Source organism: Melopsittacus undulatus, chromosome 6 (assembly GCF_012275295.1).
Source record: "Melopsittacus undulatus isolate bMelUnd1 chromosome 6, bMelUnd1.mat.Z, whole genome shotgun sequence".
Classification (NCBI taxonomy): domain Eukaryota; kingdom Metazoa; phylum Chordata; class Aves; order Psittaciformes; family Psittaculidae; genus Melopsittacus; species Melopsittacus undulatus.
Window position 1 is genome coordinate 58,887,378 of NC_047532.1, and position 24,157 is coordinate 58,911,534.

A 24,157-nucleotide genomic window follows, 5' to 3' on the forward strand; every position below is an offset into this window, starting at 1 on the left:
GAATCTTGATTATTTGGTAAGGCAGAGGTTTTTTTTTTCCCAAACCAGTCTCTTTACTCTCCTGATACAGTCAGCAGAAGTGGAGAAGCTTTTAAGTTTCCAAAACAAGGGAGGATGTTCGTGTCTGGGAGGGACATCAAAAAAGTGTATTCCAGCCCTGCCATCTGAGCTAGTAACAGGTACTGCCTTTGCCTGCCAGGACTTGCTCGTCTGTTTTTAGGTCATTACAGCCACAACAGCTCTTTCTTTAGGATTTTTGTCTGTGAGGGTAAGACAGAAAACAGCCTTCTGTATAAGGCAAGCAATCGTTTACAGCAGTGAACTGCAGGGAATAAGCTTTTGATCTTTGCTCCAGCACAGGAACTAAAGAGCAACTAACATAGCCAAAGCGAGCAAGAGATCACTCTGGCTGCAAAAGCTGGTTAAGGTTTGCAGGGTGTTATGAGTGCTTCTTGTTTTTTGCTCAGGCCACTCCATCCAAACAAGTATATTCAGTGATTCTCAGTGGGGTGTCTGTACAATGAAATTAATGCATACAAGTCTTTGGCATCTAGTATTGTTGTTTCTAGGTGATGGGAGGTTCTTGAAGTAAATATTTTGTCAGCCTGATTTTCCAAAAGTGGAGGAAAAGTACTGGAAAACAGCAAATTCTGCAAAACAATAGGAAATAGTTCACACTTAAAGGACAGAAGTGTTAAGACTTTTGCGTTTCCCAAAATGCATTTTAATATGTGAGAGGCTTTAAAAATGCCATTCTTTAAAAATTGAGCCTAGAAAATCTTCTGGATTTAATGTTGGTAAATTTTTTTTATTTATTCCGGTGGCAAGCAGTCATGTTCGTGTCCTTTTTTGTTTTAAAACAGCATTAGTGACAGCAGTAGCTCACAAGGTTTATCCCAACCTTCCACACAAACGACACAGTACTTGAGAGCCGACACACCGAACAATGCAACGCCAGTAACCAGTAAGTGTTAATCTAATTACAGACTCTTGCAGCAGACCCTTTTGTGCACAGCTAGAATATTTGGTGGTAAGGGTCACACTGATTTAGTATCAAGTAGAAGAGAATCTTCTGGCTCTGTCAGTTTGCCTCTCAAGTTCGCGTGGTCTGTGGTTTTAGCCATCCATGCCATAGTCATTGAGGCCTCCTTAAGCAGTGGGGACCAGGAGTCATCACGTGAGCATGATCCCCTGTTTTGTCCAACAGGATATTCTCCCCGCACATAGATCAGTCAGCCAGAAAGACTTCACCAGTACCTGTGAAGTTTCTGTTCTCTTAACACTGGAAAGAAACTGCCTTACGCAGCCCTAGCAGAGGGTGGTATAAAGCTGGAAGAGAGAACAAAGAGTGGAGCTATACACCTCGTTCTAGGATGAGTTCATGCATGGAGACCAAAGCAGCTGATGTCATCAGCATGTATTACTGATGATTATGTTGTTCTCATCTTATTTCTGCAACCTGCAGTGGAAATGCATGGGAAGAAAGCTTTACAAAGGTGATATATTCATGATCTCTTTTAGTTCACAGCTTTGCTTGAAAACATGAAATAGAGCAGTGAATTAAAAGGAGGGTTGGCAGTGGTTTGTATCATCTTTGATAGACTGATCGGGTGACTGATACTACCCATGTTCTGTGTTAATTCTGCAGTTACTGAAGGTATTTAATATCTGTGGGGTGTTTACTCTTCCAGTTGTTTTCTGTCTTCTCTAGTGGAGGGATGTACCATGTTGCATCACTCCAAGGAAGGGACTGTTCAGACTAGGGAAGCTGGATGGTATACGGCCGCATTTGGTGTGTTGTTCCTTGGCAGTTCAGCCTCATTGGACTCATTGTGAGCGTTTCCCTTGTGCTGGCACTTAACGCTACTAGGTTGCAAGAGAATGTGGGGAGCTGAGCCAGCCAAAACTTGACTTCTGTAGAGTGATGGGGTTTTTTTTTGAATTGGGTCTCTGAACTGGCTTGTAGCATAACTGTAAGAGCACTAAGATGGATGTTCAGATGGTATGGCCTTCTAAGTGAATATGATCCCTAGAAACTTACAACTGACCTCTGGCAAAAGGTGGGAGGACCAAGACCATAGTGATGATGAAACCCTCCTCACCTTGACGAGCATGGTAGCCACTGTGCCTAAATGGCACTTGTTTGGTGTGTTTAGTCCTTATTTCAGAACATGTCTTACTTGTTTTGAGACACGCATAGGAAACAGTAAAAACAAGAAGAAAAAAGATTCATAGAATCACAGACTGATTTGGGTTGGAAAGGGCCTTAAAGCTCATCCACTTCCAACCTCCTGCCATCAGCAGGGACACCTTCCACTAGAGCAGCTTGCTTCAAGCCCTGTCCAACCTGGCTTTGAGCATTGTCAGGGATGGGGCAGCCACAGATTCTTTGGGCATCCTGTGCCAGTGCCTGACCACCCTCACAGGGGAAAACTTCTTCCTGATATCTAATATAAATCTCCCCTCTTTCTGTTTAAAGCCATTCCCCTTTGTCCAGTTACTACCTGCTATTATAAAAAATTCTTCTCCACATTTCTTGTAGTCTTTTCAGGCACTGGAGCTACACTAAGGTCTCCCCAGGGCCTTGTCCATGCAGAGTAAGCCCAGGTTGGATTGAGCAAATCCACACTGGATGCATGAGATCAACAGGAAGAACAGTTCTTCCACGCTTGTGTTAACTTTTTTTCAGTAACAAATAAAAGTAATTTTCAAGATTTCTCTAATAATTCATAAATGTGTACAGAAAAATGTAGGCCTTTCTGTCTGTATTATTGTATCTAGATGTCTAGAAGTGCCAGAAGAGGGCGCTGATAGTTCTCGTTATATTCTGCTGATGAAAGGCATCTTCCTCGCTCCAAGTCTTCTCAGAGTTTCTTGACTGTGGTCTTTGCACTTCCTGGACAACAAGGAAACAATGTCATGTTAATTGGCTTCAGTATATAAGGAGTTTACTTGCTGTTAATCAGTTGATTGCATGACTGTACATAAAATTCCTGGGTGGTATCTTTTTCTCCACAGATGATTACATTCACATGGCTTGCTTTGTTTTTTTTTTTTGTTGTTGTTGTTGTTTAATACTATTAAACATTACTATTCTTTTAAAGACTAACAGTATTTTTAAATACATGCTGCTTCCATGTCTCTTTACCTGTAGGTGGTGCTGAGGTGAAGCGATATGCTTCTGTTCTTAATATAAGGGTATTTATATTGGTTTGTTTGGCTCTGCTGGCTCCTCAGGTTATCCTACATTACGGATAGAGAAGAATGATCTTAAAAGCGTCACTCTAATGGAAGCAAAAGCTAAAGTGAAGGACATAGCCATCTCCAGGGAGAGGATCACTCTAAAAGATGTGCTTCAAGAAGGTATTAATAGGACACGTGTAGGCTACAACTTGTGTTTGCGTGTGTGTCTATATATTCTTTAATAGCTGAATTTTTCAGAAATTAATCATGGATGACATTGCTGATCTTTATAACTGTGGTGAAGGAGAAGAAGTTTTGCAGGAAGACCTGTCTTTGCATTTGGGGGGGTTGGGTGGGGAAAGCAGTGTCCAGAATTCATTAGAATGGGAAGCGACGAATCATGCTCAGTAAATCATTCAGCTTGTCTGTTGTAACAACCTGGTCCTTTATTTAAAGGAAAGGGTTAGATGGTTAAGGAATGAGGAAATCAGTTGTCAGTGGCAAAGTAACTCACTTTTGTAAGTTACTGCAGGAGAGATTCTCCAACAGCAAAAAATGGAAAACAAAAAAAACCCTGAAGCCCACAAAAACCTCAGTTGACAGATCTCACAGTCTCAATTTGATAGCTTCCAATTGGAAATCTGGTCAGCAGATGCAACATTTACAGTTCTGATATGAAGAATACAGAGATTACCTGATTTGGCTTAATGTTTACTTTGGAAGTGTTCATGCACAACATTAATTGGTTCTTGTTGATACTGAATTTGGGAAATAGGCTTAAATATTTAAATAATTGTCATTAATCTTTACTGCTGAACCTTCAAGTCTGTGTTCCCTGGGCCTCATGAGAAATCAGACTTCTGAAGCTGGAGATCAGACACTCATCTTTCGGAGGTAGAATTGCTAAATGTTTTGCATTGCTGCCTGGAAAACAACGGAAGGATGCTATGCTCCCTGTTTAATGTATGCCTCTAAATCTCTATGGAGGTAGCTTTTGTGCCCCACTCCAGTGGTGGTTCTGCAAAAAGCTTCCTTTGTATGCAGGATGTGCTTTGTTTTCCTTTGTACTGTTTGCTGCTTGTAGCTGTAATGTTCAAGAGTCATCCTATGACCAGAAGTGACTCAGTGCTGCAGCTACGCTTCAGATGTTTAGCACCAAGTGGCAAAGCTGCTCTAGTCCACCAGATGTGGCTTAAATGGCTGTTGAATGCGATATGGACCCAGTTAAGATCTTGTTTCTTGGCCTCCAGCTCTTATTTTAGCCTATCAAACCCATTGAAAGTTAGAGAACTGAAAGACAGATCCTAATGAACAGTTACCAGTTTTAGTTCAGGACTGTAACAGAACTGAGTCTCTGTCATCTAAGAACAAAACAGCTTCAGAAGTGAAGAAGTGAATAAAAGAAATGTCTGCATAAAATTTTTGAGAATTCCGAAGTGCTGCCAGCGGAACTTAAACATGTTCTGCAGATCTTGGTCAGAGATTCAATATAAACATCAAGGTAGCTTCCATAATATAACCTACCTTAACAGGCTAATAGTTCATAATATCATGTTTCTACTGTGGTGTAAAGCACCAGGTCCTGAGAGTGTGCAAAGGAAGATGGGTCTAGCTTTTGTATTGCTGGGCTTGCACAGCATCTGATTCTGAACCTGCCTCAAGCTCATATTGTACTAGATGTAAGACAAAAATGTGGGTGTCTTAAGAAAAAACAACAAAAGCTTCTAATGAAATAGGTGTGCTTTAGCAAATGGGTGTTCACAGTACCTGGACCTTTTACTGTTTTCTGGTGAAGAAGAGAAATGGTTTTGATGTCCAGTCTGGAATACAAAGAGCATAACCTGGGAAAAGCCTGGGGGAAAGCAAGGCAGAAGTAGCATGTTCACAGTGCTGTCTCTAAATGTTACAGCATACTAGTGACATTTGATTCCTGCTAAGATACTAGTCTTTCAGGTTACTGTTTGTTTGCTTAAAAGAAGCAAGCAACCAAAATGACAAAACCCTCTTACAGTCTTACTGTGTTTAGATTGCTTGAAAATTACTTTCTAGTCATACCTGCTTTTACATGCTTCCTCATCCTCTTTAATTTCAGCATTTATAAATAGATAGCTTCATACCAGAACACATTTCAGTACAAGATGCTCTCTTCCCTTTGACTTATATCTTTATATTGGAAATACATACTTAAGGGACTTTCTTGATGTCTTCAAGAGCTGAGATAGGAAGGTTTTAGTTTACTGTTCAATAATTCGTCCTGTATATTTATGGTTAGACTGCATGAAGATGATGCACACATTGGTGCCGTGGTGATAGAGTGACAGGAAAGTGTTGCCAACCTGAGCTGTATAAAAACTCAATTCTCTGTGTGTTACCACGCTATAGTTGTTCTTTTCCCAGCTGCTTAATGTAGCTCCTCTTCCTGCAATAGCATCATTAAAATTTTGTGAATGCAGAAATGTTGGAGAGACTGAAAAAAGAACCCAAATGAACCCAACACCTTCCAGCTGAGGTGAAACATTTGAATAGTTTGATACTGTTTGTTTCAAACTGTTCCATGGGTACAGGTTGGCTGAAACTAGTATTGCCCCATGAAGATTTAAAGAAAAAAAACAAAACCAAACCAAAATTCATGTTTTTGAGAAATGCTGGAGGATTCCAGACCGGATGGGTGAGAAAAGGTTGGAGTTGGTGTTTAGTGCAGTTGTCAAAGACCAAACTACCAAAAGTAACCCCATCATTGGTATTGATACTTAATTTAACTCAATTCTGCTGCTGTTCTTGGTCCACTTTCACAGTTGTCTCCTTAAGTTCTATATACCTAAAATTTTCAGCAATTACTGCATATAGTTCTGAATCCACCTCTTGCTGGAGAAGTGGTTGGGTTATATATTGCTGGCTTAATAGGGCACTTGGGAGTTAGGCTTCAGCTGCAGCTGTTCCTAAGTTTTTGCTGTGGCTGATACTTTTTAAGGTAGAGTTTTCTTAATCTGAAATTGTGTTAATGTTATTGGTATATTTTAATCACATCGTACTTACTGTATGTTCTATTCACAGGCACATTTGGGCGCATTTTTCATGGGATCCTAATAGAGGAAAAAGACCCCAGTAAAGAGAAACAAGTTTTTGTCAAAACTGTTAAAGGTATGTTCGTATTGAGGAATATTTTTCTGTCTAGTTGTGTGGATTGTGGTGTGTGCTGAGTGCATCAAACCTGTCTTTAAAACCAAACCCCTCCCCAAAATATGCAAATTACTACTGCTTAAAAAGCAAAAGCAGTTTGGATGCTGCCTTCAGCCAGAGAGAACAGAAATCTTATATGGAAGAAGAATGTGTGTTTTTCTTTTCCTCTAGCATGTCACTGTTCTTTCCATCCACAATCTTTTTCCCTTCAAACTGCTGAAAAAGGCACCTGCGGTTCATTTTTAAAACCTTTTATGAACATATGTGGTTGTGCGGAAGATAGGGCATAGTTTCTACTATTTTTAAATTTTGCTACTGAAGCATAAAAATTATTATATAGAATGTAATTTATAAAAATATACCATCCTTGTTCAAGAAATATGTTGTTGGAGTGATTTAAGTCATGATGGACAGACTTAAACAGCAAGGTAAGGATAGGTGAAAACTGTATTACAGACAGTGTACATATATATTACATAGAGTCCACATACATCCTTTCCTTTACACACATTGTAAGAGTTCTCTAGTACTTCAAAACACTTTTGCTGAATTCCTCATGCAGCAGTTGCTTTACCAGTTACTTCTGTCATTTCAGTTGGGTGTATTACTGCCTTTTGTTTTTCATTTTACAAGTTCTTTAACTCTTTACCTCCAAACCCCCAAAGAACCCCCAAACCAAACAAACAATTAGGCTTCTATAAGGTTTTCAACTTTTTTTTTTTGCCTGGCTAGTAATTTTTAAAGATACTAATTTTGAAGAGGAAGATGGGAATTGGTGAAGCTGCTGAATTTTGTTGGTGTCGAATCTTTCTTCTACCCGTTTATTGTGTGCCATTTTTAAGAAAAATACATTGTTTAAAAGAAGCAGCCTTCTATAGTTGGTGTGTTTCTCACACAATCAGATGCTTATGATACTAATAAAAGCTTCTGTGGAGAGCCACTGAGAAAAATCTTTGTGTTCACTTTAAAGGGAGGAGTTTCTTGAAGTCAACCTGATTTGGAATAAAAGTAGCTAAAAAAGAGGTTCTTAGTTCTTGAAACAACATGAAGTGGTCAGGTTTTGTGATGGATGCTGTTGCAGTGACAGGACAAGGAGGAATGGCTTTAAACTGACAGAGGGCAGAGTTAGATTAGATACTAGGAAGAAGTTCTTCCCTGTGAGGGTGCTGAGGCACTGGCACAGGCTGCCCAGAGAAGCTGTGGTTGCCCCATCCTTGGCAGTGTTCAAGGTCAAGTTGGATGTGGCTTGGAGCAGTCTGATCTAGTGGAAGGTGTCACTGTCCTTGATGAGCTTTAAGACCCCTTCCAAAACAAACCTTTCTGTGATTCTGTGAACTCAAGCAGTGTGAAGTTAGCTTCCTTTCCTGCCTAACAAATCCTTACCTCTGAATCAGTCTGGTATGGCTGAACTCTAAGGTGGGATGGGTACCAACAGGGAAGTACTGCTTTATGGGCAGCAGGAGGGTAATGTGTGAGTAAATCCATCTCAGCATTGAGTCAGCAGAACTTGGTCTGTCCTCTGGAGCAACTTTTTGTATTTCTCCTAATGTGATTCATGGAAGGCTGGATAGTGAGGATTTGCCAATGTCACATTTTCTGTTCTTGTCTCTTGCATGTCCTCATGGGCATTCTTATGTTCAGAGTGTCAGTTACTCTTGTAGTTGCAAGATGCTTCCATTATTTCTTCAGAAGTACCTCTAAGGTGGTATACTTTAATTCTGTAGCACTTTTCCTCCCTGTAAAGTCCAAAGAGGATTTCTGAAGAGTAGATATGCTGCCCCTTTGGAAGATGTTGGTAAGATGCCATTTAGCATGTTGGTGGTCGTTAAGACTGTGTCTACTGAAGTTGTCATAGCTTCAACAAAAGCAATGGTCCTCTTATATAAAGGCAAGTATTTTCCTGTAGTGACTTTCAGCAAGAAGCAAAGGAATGTCCCCTGTTTAAAGAAATAAAGTATGTATCTTTTCAGTGTTTTGGGAACTTTTCCTGAATTCTGCCCTCTTCTATTGCCCCTCCCTGCCAGACATGTCTGACTATTATTTTTCTGTGATATAGTTTCCAAAAGAGTTAGCCCCTAAGTCTTAGACTGAGCATGGTGCTTCTCTGTGTTTGATGAGGCAGTCTGATGTGAGGCATTGTTCACTAGGGTCATCTTAATCTGTGATCCCCTTCAGTGTGTTATTTGGTGGTTCTCTGTCCTTGCTCAGAGTCAACACATGCTACAGCTCTTGTGAGCCCCAAACCTGTTGTGAGCTAGGGCAGTTTAACATCTGTACAGCACTACTCAAGTGTGATTACTTTTTATAGCATTGGATTAAATGACAAGACAAGATTTGTGAGAGCATCTTAATTTAGCTGCCTCCCATCACTACTTATCTTATTACTTTACCAAAATGGAACTTCCAATTTACTCTTAATGCCATATTTCTCCCTTACAGTGACTTGTATCTTCGACACAGCACAAGTCCTGATTTCAATAGCCCTTCCTTTTGCAGTGAAAAATTTTCTGGCTGTGGTGAACTGGAGCATGGTCTTCAGGGAGTAATGGTATTAATGTAATTGTTGTCTGTAGGGAATTTGTCAGTTCTAAAAAGGATCTATATGGGCAAAGTTTATAATAGATTTTGCTGATACTTGTCTGTGAAACAATACTGTTTTGGGCAGCACAATGTTGCTAGGAAAATAACTATAAACATCCCCACTTTCCTTACAACAGTTCATTTGTGATGCTAATATTAAGCAGCTTTGTCTTCATGCCCTAGCTGTGATAGTTGTGTGTGTGGCTGGGTCATGTAATAACTTGGGAATATGATCTGCTTATGGAAAAAAAAAAGGAAAAATGCTCTCTTAATCAGACATTTTCCTTGATCTCATTCATTCTGTGACCACACACACACACTGCTGTTTTGGCACAAACACAGGAGTAGGGCAGGACCACAAAAGTGAGAAGATGGGTATGAGAACTATTAAACTGACTTAACTATCTCTGTTGCTGAATGCAAGAAAGGAGCCTGAGGGTCATGGAAAAGAAACAAGGAAAAAAGGCTTTGTGTAGCCAAGTGCTCCAGAGTTGTCTTTTTTACCAAGTGGTGCACTGTGGATTAAATCCAATGCTACCCCAAATAACCCAAATTAATGGGGAAGGGGTTGGATCTTCTGGAAGATGTGAACTGAAATTCTTTCAGCAGGTGCTGAACAGCCTTAAGTCTGTCAGCCTTTCTCTATGCCAGAGGAGTTCCAGCCCTTGGATCATTTTCATGGCCCTCTTCTGGATGTGCTCCAACAGCTCAATGTTTTACTTACGCTGGGGGCCCCAGAGCTCCAGGTGAGGTCCCACGAGGGCAGAGTAGAGGTAGAGAATCACCTCCCTCAACCTTGGAACTTTGTCTAGACATGACCTCTGTTGGTGCAGTTGTTTGCTGTTTCATTGGATATAAGTGACACCTTCACCCCTGCAGAATAATTCCAGTGTACTGGCATACAAGTGGCTTTTTGTTAGCCACTTACTTGAAGCTATATTGATCCCAGTAAATTGTGTAGTGTGATAAAGGTAATGGTCTAAGTCCACTTTAACCACTGGTCATGCCCAGGGAAGCTCAACAATTAGTGTAGATGGGACTGGAAGGCTTCCCTGTGCTACGGGCAGCCAATGTATGTTGGCTTTTAGGAGAAGACTTCTGATGTACTAGGAAAGGCGTCAAGGATATTGTACCATTAAAGTGATGGTTTCTGAATAATGCTCATTAGGAAAACTTGTGAAGAAAGGTCATGCCATAGATAGAGCAGCAGGTTCCTGTCATAATGGATCTCTTTTTCTGTTCCTCCTTCACTTGTTAGTGTGTTAGAGGATCCATAATCTTTCAAAATGGGTTATTTCCAATATTGTGGACAAAGAAGAATGCGCTGTCAGTTTTCACATTTCATATCCAAGGAAAGAAGAATGTTGTGGCTGACATGCTCGTCAGACAATAGTTAGATCTGTATTTCTCACTCTGAGAGGAGACCTTCTCAGTTTGCTTCTTTCCTATCTCCTTTTCCCCAAGAGTATAAAAAACAAGAACAGTTGACTAGTTACAGCAGTAGCTGCAGCAGCCTTTCCCACTTTCCTTCCCTTATGTTTTCTGGCACCATGGTAAGGTGTTGAGCATTACTATAAACCAGAAGAGTGCAAACTGAAATCAAGTAGCCATGATTTTTCTGAACTTAGTGTATATTCTCCCTTTAGAAGTGATCTTCTCTTAAAGGAATTAGTGATACATAAAAACTGAGAAAGCTTGTATCTGTCTCCCTTTGTCCTGGGAAACTTTAAGTCAAAGAGGGCACTTGGAGAGTGAGGCAACTACTTTTGAAATCTGTCACATCTTTTATTATAAAAATACTGTATGAAGGCAGAATTCATCCCTGAGTGCCGGAAGTTAACTCCAGATCCCTTAGAAGAGTTTTTCTTCCACCTAACTGTAGTGCGCTCTAGAGAAGAGTTGTAACATGCCCTGGGTAGTGACAAAGCTTCTACCTGCATGTTCATGAAATACATTAATTTAATTTTTTTTTAATACTATATCATCTAACACTTTAGAGTGTGTCTGAATGCCTGAGTCTTCCATTATGTGCAGCATTCTGTGCCAAAGAGGAGAGCTCAAAAGAAAAAAAAGGGTATCAGTTGGCAAAATTAGAGGTAGCTTTCTGGAAGCTCTAGTAACTTTGGAAGTACAAAGATCACAAGCTGTAGGCAAAAGGTGTGACTTGTTCATACTTCCTCTGGAGCCCTCATGTTGTCTGTCCTGTTGTTCTTTCCTGTTTGCAGTTTACAGTTTCACTGTGTATTAATTTGCTAGTTGTCATTGTAGAAGTTTTAGCTTCTTTTACATTTAGGCTTTTCTATGGATAATTTGCTTTTGTTCTTTCTTTAAATGGACATTTGTGAAGATGGAGGATATATGTCTCATTACCAGTAAGAAAATAAATCTGTTAACCTGTACTATATTTGGGTATTGGAGTTTGTGGATCAACACAACCTGAAGAAGTTCTATGTTAAAAAGATTAAAGACTTCGCTGGCATTTGCTATCTTCATTGTATTTCTTGCTCTACAATAGAATTGTTTTATGAGGTTGTAATGCTTGACTTTCTAATAGGAGGTTTCCAATTACTCTGAATTTTTTGAAGTGTCTTCATTGGCATGTTTCTCAAAAGCTGGCATTGCGTCTCTTGCCAGTGATTAACAGATCTCTCCTGCCTTTATATGGCATGAAACAGACTTTATTGTGACTCTTGTAGTTCATCTTATGTCAGAAGAGGAGGAAAACACACAGTTTTCACCACTGATTTAAAGAACACATTGTTAAATGGCATTTTTCCTGTGAATGAGAAAATTCTTAGTAGAACAAATGGAATTGTGTTATTCCAGGAACATATGAAGTGAGTTTGAGTGGTGCAGAATGCTGATTCATTTAATACATTCTAGCCAAGGTACACTTTTGTTAAAAACAACTGCTTATGCTCTTCCAGATAACCCAACTGCTTCCATTTCATTTTCTAGCCACTTAAAGCTTTTCTTTTATACAAGAAAATAGTGTTTGAAAACAAACTATCCATGAAAAGCCCTGGAAACGAAGTCATAGTATGAATGTGCCTAACTCTTTAATACTTCATTGTTTTACCACCTTAACAAAGATTTGTTTATGCCATCATAGGTCACTGAAGGACTCTTTCAGCATTCTTGGCTACCTCCAACATTATACTTCTAAAAAACTTTTCTTGTTGATCTAGTTCAGAGAAGGTGCCCAAAGTGCACGCATAGAGTCAATACGGATCATGATGCTGTTATGAAAGCTTTGGAGAAGGACCTTACCATGAATTCATGTGCTACAGCTAAGGACTGCAGCTGCCTTTGGAGTATTTGTAGTACACTAGAGCTTTCTATTATGACACAAAACTTGCACTTTGCAGTGCAAGTTGGTTGTTCAGTTGTAGATGTGAGGAAACCTTATTAGATGTTAAATGTTGTATGTTAGAACAGGTGGCACTTAACTGTCCATAGTGTGCAAATCTGTTACTGCTCAGTGATGTCTATTTTGGCCTGCTTACAACCTAGCTGAAGGCAAGTTGGTGACCCTTTATGACTTCTCCAGTACAGTTAGGAGGTGTAGGAATAGAGATCCTGAGAGCTTCGTCTATGCAAAGCAAGGGAAAAGCAATCCTTAAGTGACGTTAGTATAATAAGCTTTGTGTTAACTAAGTTGAAGGGCTTCTTTTTCATAATAGACATAATAATAGTATACCACAACCTCAAATATACACAGTTATACCCAAGGTACCATTCTTGAATTGCGTTGCATTTTCTGTTCTGGGTGGTACATTCTTACAATCACTGCCTTGTGAAAACATACTATTTTACGTTCTTGCCTTAAATATACAGTATTTAAGTTAATTATTAAAAGTATTTAACCTCCCAAAATCAGAGTATGGGATCCTGTTTCTGTAGAAGAAAGTTTATGACAAAAAAAATTAAAATCAAGAAAAGAGCTGCTTCTACTCTGAACTAAATTCTCAAGAGTCTTTGTAAAGGAAGATACTTGAATTCAAAGAATTAGAGAAAAGTAGCAAATTCCTGAATATAATCTTAAAAATGCACTGTATTTGTCATGTAATCCCAATTCACTACAAAAAACCCCAGAGAACTAAAGTAGTACAATATAACACCAAAGAAATATTGAGTGGCAGCTCTGAGCTTGGTGTCCAAAGTACTGTACTTCTTAACTTAAAGATTTGCTATTCCATATGCTATTGCAGGGGGGGAAAACATCATAATCTCTAGTATACTTTAATATACATCCAGTTAATATCACTACTTGTATTTCAGTGTTATCTGCTGCTCTTTAGCATCTGATAGACTTCGAAACATTAAATCAGTTATGTCTCTATTCCGTAGTTTCACTTAACATTGGCTTACGCTTTCAGCTTCATTTGAAGGTAAATGGATTACTGAGCAAAGAGCCTTTTAGTTGTTGCTATTTTCTGCAGCTGCTTGGGCTCTGGTATTATTGTTATGAGGGGGAATAGTAAATCATTCTCTCTGCACTTCTCTGTGGTTTAAAATGGTGCGTGTATTTGTAATGTAGGAAAACCAGACAACATTCCCTGTTTTAGCAGTGTCATGATGAATCACTTCCAGAACTTATTAAAATTAGGCTTGGAAAACTGTGAACTGCGTTGCTTTGGAAAATAAGCTTGTATGGATGTGGTGTAGAAACAAACATTTCAAGATAAATACCCTTGATACCAAGATGGGAGGAGAATCATAGAATCATAGAATAGTTAGGGATGGAAAGGACCTTAAGATCATCTAGTTCCAACCCCCTTGCCATGGACAGGGACACCTCACACTAAACCATATCACCCAAGGCTTCATCCAACCTGGCCTTGAACACTGCCAGGGATGGAGCATTCACAACCTCCCTGGGCAACCCATTCCAGTGCCTCACCACCCTAACAGGAAAGAATTTCTTCCTTATATCCAATCTAAACCTCTGCTGTTCAAGTTTCAACCCGTTACCCCTTGTTCTGTCACTACAGTCCCTAATGAATAGTCCCTCCCCAGCATCCCTGTAGGCCCCCTTCAGATACTGGAAGGCTGCTATGAGGTCTTCACGCAGCCTTCTCTTCTCCAGGCTGAACAGCCCCAACTTTCTCAGCCTGTCTTCATACGGGAGGTGCTCTAGTCCCTGATCATCCTTGTGGCCCTCCTCTGGACTTGTTCCAGCAGTTCTATGTCCTTTTTATGTTGAGGACAGCAGAACTGCACACAATACTCCAAATCTTGCTCTTTTGAAATTTGAACAAGAGGAGACATTGTGTCCCATGATATTACCTTCTTATGTTGTCATTTGTGTCTGTATGTCTTTACATACAAGAGATTTGGGTTTTGTAGGATGCATGGCTGTCTTGTAGAGCAGATGGTTGTTGAAGAGTGAGAGTATAGCTGTTACCTGAATGCCTCTGTAACCATTTGGACTTGCATATGCAGCAAAGCTGCCAAATAGCAGCAAGGTGTTTTTCCTTCATTTCTGTGGCAGGCAGAAAGCCATCAGATGTATTACTGGCTTCCATGGTAACTTGTCACTGTCTGATTGTGGAAGTTTTAAAGCATAAATGTTTGTGTTTGCTTTTTTTTTTCCACCTATGAAAAAGCAGATTGGATCATGACTACTTGCATACCTTAAGCAGTTCATCTTTCTGTTGAAGGAACATTCTGAAAACGGCTGCTAGCAGCATTAAAAATGTCAGGTACAACAGAAGCAAACTGAGTATAGTCTGAGTGTTGAATTTTGTCCAGAAGCCAGACTTACGTAGAAGGATTAAAGCAGGATTCAGGCATGCATTCACTTTGAACTGGGACTGAATTCTGCCTTGGGAGAAATATTACATGATTAATTGCTGTGCAGAAGGAGCGGTAATTAAAAAGGATGTGTTGATACTAGGAACCTTTCTTAACTGAAGCTGAACATTTAGGGCAGTTCCAGTACTACATTCTCAACTCTTTTCACTCTTCAGTGACCTGAGCTTGTGGACTTTGTCACTATATATTTGGAAAAGCCCACAAGACTGAAAGATAAATAAGGGTAATAGAAGCTTTGTGGAAACAGATGGCTGCATAGAACACAGATGGTATAAGTGTTCTGATGTTGAGGAATATTAGCTTTCAGTATGAGACAGAAGGAAGCTTGCACATGAACAAGACTTTACAAATGGTCCAAAGGTGAAAGAAGCTTCAGGTAAAATATCTTTTTAAATACTGTGGTCAGAAAATGTGCTTAGTCTTGAGCTTCTTGGCTATAGTGTTTGCAGAGCTGCTTCTGATGGGAGTGCTGAAAGAAATTGCTCTGTGTTACTGCCCACATAACCCTTGGTTATACTGCTTTTAAGATTCTGCTTTGTCTTCTCCCTGAAGAAAGAGATTTCAGTGATCATGCCATGGTCTAAAGTCTTTAAGCTGTAAGGCTGTGCTTTGCTATTTTGAAATTCTAGGAGGTCTGACATAAAATGTTATTCTTGAAAGCCATCCGGTTCATCAGGTAACCCACTGCATAGCCAGGTAATTGCTGCTTTTCATCTCTGTTAGATAATTTGAGGCGTGGAGTGAGTCTTTTCTGATACACTACCACCTAGTGAATGCAGAGCCTGATGCTCTGCATCAGTGCCCAGTCTTGGAGCAAGCAAATTGCTGTAATGTCAGTGTCATTGCAAAACGTCAGAGAGATTTTTTTTTTCCACATGGGTGTTACAGTGATTCATGTGACTGACTGATGATGAACAAAGATTTTAAAACGCAGTTTTGCAGATGGGCTTGGAGAAGTTGGTAAAATTCGACTGGGTGCACTTTCTCCCCATGAGCCAGGAAGGGCCTCAGTATGTAGAACACTTTCCGGAATTGTGCAGAGAGATTATCCACTTAGAGTAGTGCCAAGAGCCCTGTTGTGCCTGGCTCTATACATATAACAGAATATCGTGAGATAAACTTGCAGCTATATTAAAGCATCTTGAAATGCTTTATCTTGCTCTGTGCCTTCAGGTGCACTTTCTCAGCCAGGCTCTTGGCACAGGAAGGGTAAAATCAAGCGCTTTAAAGCATCTTCCTAGTTCCAGAATGCATTTACATCTATATCAGATAGTCTTGTTTTTAGGTACCTTCCAAAAGTTGGACCTTTTTGGTCCAAATTGAACATCTAGGATTCATACTGGGTATTAAATCCTTCTCTTAACTCATGTGACCTGAAGTGTCTGCTATTGAGTTGCTCAGGTGTTCATTTGTGATAACCTTATGAAAGTAAAATGGATGATGCTCTTTCAGGGTGAAGAAACACTGACCTGGCTACACCTTATGATCAGCAGGCTTCAATTGTATGAATTGTTAAGCACTGACATATTCTTAATCACAAATAGTGTTTATATCTCAGAGGGAAGTTTACCTTTTTTTTAAGGCTTTGAAGAAGTTGTGTAACAAGCCCTTGTTGCCTTGCCCTGGAGTGTTTTGACTTAAACTCAGAGTTGTTTCCTGATGCGCAGATTTAATGTATGGGACACTGTGGCCTCCTCAGTCATGGTTTTAAGTTGCTATTCCAGTTTAAGAGGTTTCTGGCCCTGTGGGAGACTCTTCCCCTCCTCTTTAGCTGTGTGTGTGGCTGTGTTCATATCAAATGACTTCACGGTTATAGAAAAAAGGAGCCACAAAAGCCTGCGAGCAATCTCATGTTTGATAGGATCAGTCCCCAGGTTTTGGTTTGTGTGGCTACACAAACAATTCTGTGAATAAAAGGTCCGCATGTGTGTGCTTACATGTAATGCTTAGATGCATTTTTGGTACAGGATTGCACTTTGGCCCAGGCAAATCGCTAGGATTCACCTTAGCCTGTTCTTATAAAACTGCCTTGTGAAACAAGCTGGAATTGTCCCTGGCTTTACTCTGGGACTGCCTGTTTCCTGTATGAAAAGACAGAAGTGCTTTGGATTTTCTGGATCGCTTTTAGGGTTTTCAGTGCAAGATGATCAGATACACAAGGTCTTCTACAACAAGATGTGTCATTACCAAAATCACCTTCTTCCTAATCCATGAAGACCCATCTGTTGGATGCTCAAAGTGCTTACAATGTATTAAATGTAACAAGAGTTTTAATGTTTTTCTTGTGTAACTGAAGAAAATGGCCTTAAAAAGTTTAATTGCAATGGGGGCTATTGTAGTAGCATTATTTGGGTGGGGTTTTACCCCCTTTTGAGTAGAATCACTCAGAGTAGAGCTTTATAGTCTGTTTTGAATTGTATCTAGTACAAAACCACAATAATCAAATTGCGTGGTTGTTCTAAATTGGCACTGGTCTAAGCTGGAGGAGTATTAAACTCTTACTGCTATTGTTTGTTCTGAGTGTGTTGAATTTGTTGGTGTTCTGTAAGTTTTTTCTATACAGAAAACAAGGAAATAATATTGATAAGAGAGCACAATACGGATGCTGGGACTGTTTCAGTAGATAAGATTTAGATTTCCATATATACTTGAATGGGAGTCAGTTGTCCTTTTGGGTGCTCAACAACTACAGCATAGTGTCTCCAAGCTGAAAGAAAATTAAATGTAACAGCATCCTGCTGAAAAACACCCTGTGTGGTGGAAAGGGAAAGGTATCAGCGAGTGTTGTCTCTTAGTGTTAACACAAGGAGATGATAGGTTCATTGTCTGAACCAGATGAACTTGTTCTGTAGATTTTAAAGCCAGTCTTAAATAATCTCCAATTTAGAGCTTCGAATTATTGCATGGTGGCTCTTATAATTAAAAGCAAACCAGTTAAGCAAGCACAGAGTCAAAAAGTATACAAGCAAGTTAATTGGCTTAAACTCACACCCAGTAATCTCTTTCCTCCCTTCGTCATATGCTGGGTTGAAGAGATTTGTGGCCTTTGAGTTCCAGTAATTAATGCACTTCGACCTGAAGCTGTGTACTAGTAGCCTTCTGGCAGTTCCTCTAACTTCTTATAGTATGCTACTACACCTCTATTTGTTAATGCTTTTTGCCCTGTATCATAGTTGGATGATTCAGCCATTCATAGAGTCACAGACTGGTTTGGGTTGGAAGGAACCTTAAAGGTCATCCAGTTCCAAACCCCTGTCTCAGGCAGGGACACCTTCCACTAGACCAGGTTGCTCCAAGCACCATCCAACCTGGCCTTGAACACTGCCAGGAATGGGGCAGCCCCAGCTTCTCTGGGCACCCTGTGCCAGTGCCTCAGCACCCTCACAGGGAAGAATTTTTTCCCAATACCTAATCTAAATCTCATGCCTATAACTTAATTTTAATATAGCATCTTGGGGTTTTATGTTTGTTTACAAGCCTTTTGAAGTCTCTCTCAGACATGTCAAATTCATCATATAGAAAACACTTCAGTACTCTTGCTGCACCGTAGGTAGGACCTGACCTTTCTCATGCCTCTGTGTGTTGGAGTGCAAACGAGAGGCTTCAACTGACCATTACTTATATGTCTCCAGCACTGCAAGATCATGTTCATACTGTCCCCACCATATGTAACTTGTTATCAAATACAAAGAAATGCACTGTTTTGATGTGTCCCATAATACACCACAGCTGTAATTGTTACTGCTCTAATGGCACCTTTGTGTCTGGACTTCTCCAGAGTGCTGTGGTTTGGCTTTTGGTGGTCTTGGTGCTTCCAGCCTGTACAGGGTCCAGGCAGTGATACTTGGGGAACTTTCTCAATCCAGCTGATATTTTGTGGCTTGCAGGTTCTTGAGTTGCACGATTTCTGATGAACCCTTCTCAGGCAGGAGCTATGTTGTGTCTGGAGCTGTCTCCATTTCCAGCAGATCTGGAAAGCTAAATACTAATCTGTGTGCCAGTTCTGGTTACAGCCTATCCATTTAGCTTGCTATTGCCAAGAGGGGGAGGCCGTGCTTTCCCTCTGGGCTTTGCACTTACTTTATGCTCAGCTGCACTGAACACATTTACCATTCAACTCGGCCAAAAGTCATCTTTTTTTTTCAGGGTTAAAGTACAGTTAGGAAAGGGTGTCAGGGCTGCTGCTGGTAGGAGGGTAGGACTGTGAGGAAGGGAAAAGAGCAGATGAGTTCTCTCTTCTTCTTCCTCCCGGGTCAATAAAATGTTGATTTGACTCATCTGTAATATGTAAATTCATCCTAATGCAGCAAGGAAAACTGATTGGCCTTAGATGGGCTCTGTCCTGTGCTAGCTTGCTGCCTAGGCACACTGATGCTAGTTCTAGCATGAGGGAGGGACAGAAAATGAAGCCAGGTATGAGGAGGGTGGGATTGCCAGAGCTCGGATTTACATCCCATTAAGATTCCCTGAGGGGAGAAAAAGACAACCAAAACAAACCACAAAAATATTTGTGGGGAAGGGGCTACAGGCAATACTTCTGCTTCTGTCCAGTAGGTGTTCTGATTGCTGAGGGCTACTGAGGTTACAACATGCTTGAATTCTACTTGGCAGCAGTGGTTTTTATGTTTTTTGAAAGGTGGGGAAGAGAACAGCAGACACTTCCAAGGTTAGCAAGAGTCAGGTGCTTCGAGTAAAGAGCAAGTAAATAAGTAAATGTAGAAATAAATGGTCTCCATCAATGTGGCAGTAAACTACAGAAGCCTATGCTGGTAATTTAGCAGTACAGTGAAGCAGTGTCTTCTGAGTACATCTGTGGCTTAGGGAAACGTGTGGCATGCTCCCTTCTTCCAGCAGCACCAGCCCCATGTGCAGGATGTGACCATGCTGACTAGAGGAGGCAGTTCATGCCTGCCCAGAAGCTGTCAGGAAGTGGCAAAAAATACAATCTGTCAGCACCTGGAGTGTTTGATTTCCTTTTTCGGCTCTACCCCATTTGTTTAAGCAGAAATATGCCCTAGAACTTGGCTTGCTCGTTTGGGGGTTTTTTTTAATTCCATTTTACAAAAGTAGGCAAACAAGTTCTGTTTGTGCTCAAATGACCTCAACTGACTTGTAAATCTGGACCAAATATCAGCATGTTGTTTTGTTCCTAAAGTTATATCTGTGCTTCCTTTATTTTTACTTCTTTTCATTAGATCAAGCCTCAGAGGTACAGGTGACAATGATGCTGACTGAAAGCTGTAAACTCAGAGGACTTCATCACAGGTAAGCTATTAGTGTTTATAAGCAAAACTGTATCTGTGTGAGCTGAAAATACTTTTGCTTAAAGTTCCCTATGGGAGAGGAAACTACTCTTTTTATTTTTTTCTTCCAGAATTTGGCAATGTTTTGTATGTTTCAAATTTTTAAGCCAAAAAGAGCTAAAACTGTATTTGTGTCACTCTAAAATATCGAATTCTAGATAGGCTTCTTATTGCAGAAAGTACTTATAAGCTTTTTTCTTAGCTGTGTGGTCTGTAGCAATGTATGGGGAAATGGGGAAAGTCTTTGGTGTTTCAAACCTCTCAGTAAAATATGGGTAGTTAGACCTTTTATATATCCTTAGTTTTTACAGAAAAAGATGTTGCAGGCACATGTTGGTTTCTGCTGGTTCTTGCGCAAGCCTAGTTGTTAAAAGTGGTGGATCTTCATGATGATACCTTCCAATACCTAAAGGGGTTGACGAGATCTGAAGAGGGACTTTTGATAAGGGCCTGTCTGTAGGGACAGGACAAGGGGGAATGGCTTTAAACTGACAGAGGATAGATTTAGATTAACTACTAGGAAGAAGCTCTTCCCTATGAGGGTGCTGAGGCACTGGCACAGGAAGCTGTGGCTGCCCCATCCCTGGCAGTGTTCAAGGCCAGGTTGGACACAGGGGCTTGGAGCAACCTGGTCTAGTGGAAGGCGTCCCTGCGCTTGGCAGGGGTTGGAACTGGATGAGCTTTAAAGCCCTTTCCAGCCCAAACCAGTCTATAGTAAGAGTAAGTAAATGTGCAGGTTGATTGTCAGTTTAGCTAATTTACTAGTCTGGTTTGTATTGTTCATAATTTTCTGCATGACACAGAAAATTGCTGTGTTTAGGTACTGTCCCACCTGGACACAAGGAAATGCATTTTTTTGACTCTTGCATGTGTGTTGTCCTAGCATGGCATTGTAGCATCACTGATGGGATGTATTCTGGAAGAATTAATGACATGGGTTTTGGGAGATGACGGCTTAAGTTTTTTAAATTGATGCCTCAAACAGCTCGAGTTAGAGGCAGTTTTGCAGCTTGGATTAAGGGCTGAGATTGACTTTAAGGATCTTCATTACTGGCAAGGGTGCAGATAAGAAGAAACCCACGCTTGTTGTCAATTTTATTAGACTGCTAATTGATCTTTTTTTTTTACTGGTACTGTGAAGGAAATGAGAATAGTTCATGTACAATGATTAATTCTATAGTGCATGTAGAAGTTCCTTTTCTAAGAGTTGTTCTAGTTAAGGCCTTACCTAAAATGAGGGTTATGTTAAGAGGAGTAGCAGGTTCTTGGGGGAACATACATTAAATTGAAACAAAATGAAACATCCCCCTCTCATAGCTCAAAATCAGCTGCTGTCCTCCCTTTTACAAGTCCAGCTCTTTGAAAAGACCAAAAAGCTTTTCTTCTGTACACTGCCTATAGAGCTGGGACCTTTATCTTGATCAAAGGTAGATGGTATGTAGAGCGCATGGGTGTGACACCTGACTATCAGACATCTTCAAGTAAGAACAGGAAATTTTACAATTCCCTTTGAAAAATAATTTTTGGAGACTTACTAATATGTTTTCAGGAGAAGATATAACTTTTTTAAAAAACCTTTTGTGGAAAATTGGAACTATATGTGGTTTGCTTCAAGCTTCTACCAATTGATATGTTGAAACTATAGTAAGATATTTAGAAACAATGCAACATGGGGGTTATCTGAGCCAGAAGGAGTGCTTTAAAGTGCTTTAGTGGTGGATGTGTCAGTGTTAGGTGTATGGTTGTACTGGATGATCTTAAAGGCCTTTTCCAACCTAAATGATTCTGTGATTCTGAAACACCCAAGATAAAACTCCTGAGGTACTTCTGCATTTAGAGTGCAATTTAATGTTTAGTTAATTGAAAACGACAATTATCTGTTCTGGCATTTTGAGGTGGATCAAACATGGTGTTTTGACTTTGAGGTTTTTTTAAACCACTGTAATGGAGCTATATGTTCTTGTATCTGTGGTTGCATTTAGACTTCCAAGCTGAGGATATATCACTTCTTAATATAAACTGTAACCTGTATTAACAGAAACTTATTTCAGCCCTTTTGTGAAGACTTTTGGGGAGTTCTTCCTAATGAGAAAATACTCACATAATCTTATTAAATAAATTATTGAGTGCTTAATTTATTTAGAGATCTTGTCCTCTGCAATTCATAATGCAAGATTAAATGCTTTTCTTCAGTGTTGAGTTGTTTTCAGTTACTGTGTTTAGGGATCAAGAGATTTTTCTCGTATTTCCATTTCATAAACTTGGGAATTTCTCTGTCTGCCTTCCAGGAATCTGCTGCCCATCACTCATGTCTGTATAGAAGAGGGAGAAAAACCAATGGTGCTGCTGCCATACATGAACTGGGGGAACCTTAAACTATTCTTGAGACAGTGCAAGCTGGTAGAGGCCAACAATCCTCAGGTACACTCTGAAATCTGTGACTTCTTGCCTGCTACAATTGGACTTGTTTTGTCATCTGTGTATGACAAAAAAATAGTTGTAGTATTCACCTATTGGCTGGTGACAATGAGAGAACTGACAAATGGGTTCCCCAGCAAGTGTTTGTCTTGATTTATACAAGGAAATCATTCTTGGCTGTTTATCACGGATGTTCAGAGAGCATGAAGCTGAGTTAAACTCTGGTTCAGTTAGTGCCTGGTGTATCAACCCATCTTAAAAAAAATAAATTAAAAGATGTATATAGTTGTGGGTTTAAGTTAGAATGCCCAGGGGGAAATTGTGTATGGGGAAATATGAGATTTACTGATTTTATTTTTGGTATAATTAATAGATTATCCCTTTAATTACTGTAGTTCTTAATTTCATAGTAAGCATAAAGCACTTCTGTGCTGCTGTAGATTTGTTAATAAGTAAAATAATTGGATTTATTTAACTACATGCTAAAGGAAGCAATCTGCTGGTTTTACTGCTGTGTGTGCTCTTCAGCATTCATAATTTTGCTGTGTTTCAGTGGAACCTGTTGAATACATTTCATGAGAAGTGAGAAAATATTCTTGGATGAGAACATATTTTGCTTATTTTTAATAATCTGAATAAGTGATGTATGTGTAATTGCTCTTGTTAGGATTATCTTGTCTTCAACTTGACCTTGGTTTGGCTTCTCTTTAGACTAAATCACAAGCACAAAATGAAATATCGATTCCCGAGGTCAGCGTTCGTCCCTGTTATGTACCAGATTTCAAGCTAGCAAGGGTCACCTACCTCTGTTAATCTGCAAAGTGTGATAAACTGCTAGATTCTTTCCACTTGGATTTTGCTTGTTTTGCTGTTTAATCCAAATTATAAATCCCTATCAAATGCATTACTATCCCTTTCCAAGAATTTCAGCAGAAATTGTATTTAGAATCTGTATTCTGTCATACAGGAGTTGTCTTTTAGTAAGCAAGTATGGCTGTACTTAACTATAAAAAAATGTGGCGTTTGGTGTCTTATTTTAAGATGAAACTTTTCTGCAAATACCTAAAGCAAACTCTCTGAGTTTTCATCGGTAATGCAGGGCTTCTGTTCTTCATAAACTGGTCATGCAGAAGCCAGCTTATTATTGTTTTAATTTAGCATTTGGTTTATTTTGATTGCAGTCCTGCAACCTCAGTGTGTCCATCTGCATACTGAAATTCTGAAACACTGTAGAAATGGAAAAAGAAGTCCAAGGTGTAAATACATGCAAAAGTTTAATTTATATAGGACCATGAAGTTGTAAAAGTAGATGGAGCAACAGCCTTTGATACTCGTTTTCAGCAGTAGATATTGATTGTTGCTTGTGCTCTGTTAAAGGTGAGGGGAAGAGTCAGGGGCACTAGAATATAACAAAAACACCTCATGGGCACTGGCCTAACATTGATGGTTGTTCTCTGCTTTTGCAGGCAATATCCCAGCAGGATCTTGTACATATGGCTATTCAGATTGCCTGTGGAATGAGTTATTTGGCCAGACGGGAGGTCATTCACAAAGACCTGGCTGCTAGAAACTGTGTGTAAGTACTCAGTGAGTTAGAGTCATTTTGCAGACAATGTTATGTCAGCAGCTAGAGCCCACAGAAGAGAAAATAGAACTTTAAGCTCCATTCCAACACA

General features: G+C 39.9%; 1 protein-coding gene across 2 annotated transcripts in view; it reads left to right on the top strand.

Annotated features, from left to right (window-relative positions):
• The window catches only part of RYK (receptor like tyrosine kinase), a 51,184-nt gene that overhangs the window by 22,016 nt on the left and 5,011 nt on the right, over positions 1–24,157 (top strand). Inside the window, exons 7-12 of one of the 2 annotated variants that reach the window (XM_031043698.2) lie at positions 864–964; positions 3,229–3,363; positions 6,238–6,324; positions 19,956–20,025; positions 22,352–22,484; positions 23,948–24,057. In XM_031043698.2, coding sequence (XP_030899558.2) covers positions 864–964; positions 3,229–3,363; positions 6,238–6,324; positions 19,956–20,025; positions 22,352–22,484; positions 23,948–24,057 — 636 coding nt within the window. The remainder of the gene's footprint in view (positions 1–863; positions 965–3,228; positions 3,364–6,237; positions 6,325–19,955; positions 20,026–22,351; positions 22,485–23,947; positions 24,058–24,157) is intronic. The other variant, XM_005143082.3, reaches the window with a different exon arrangement.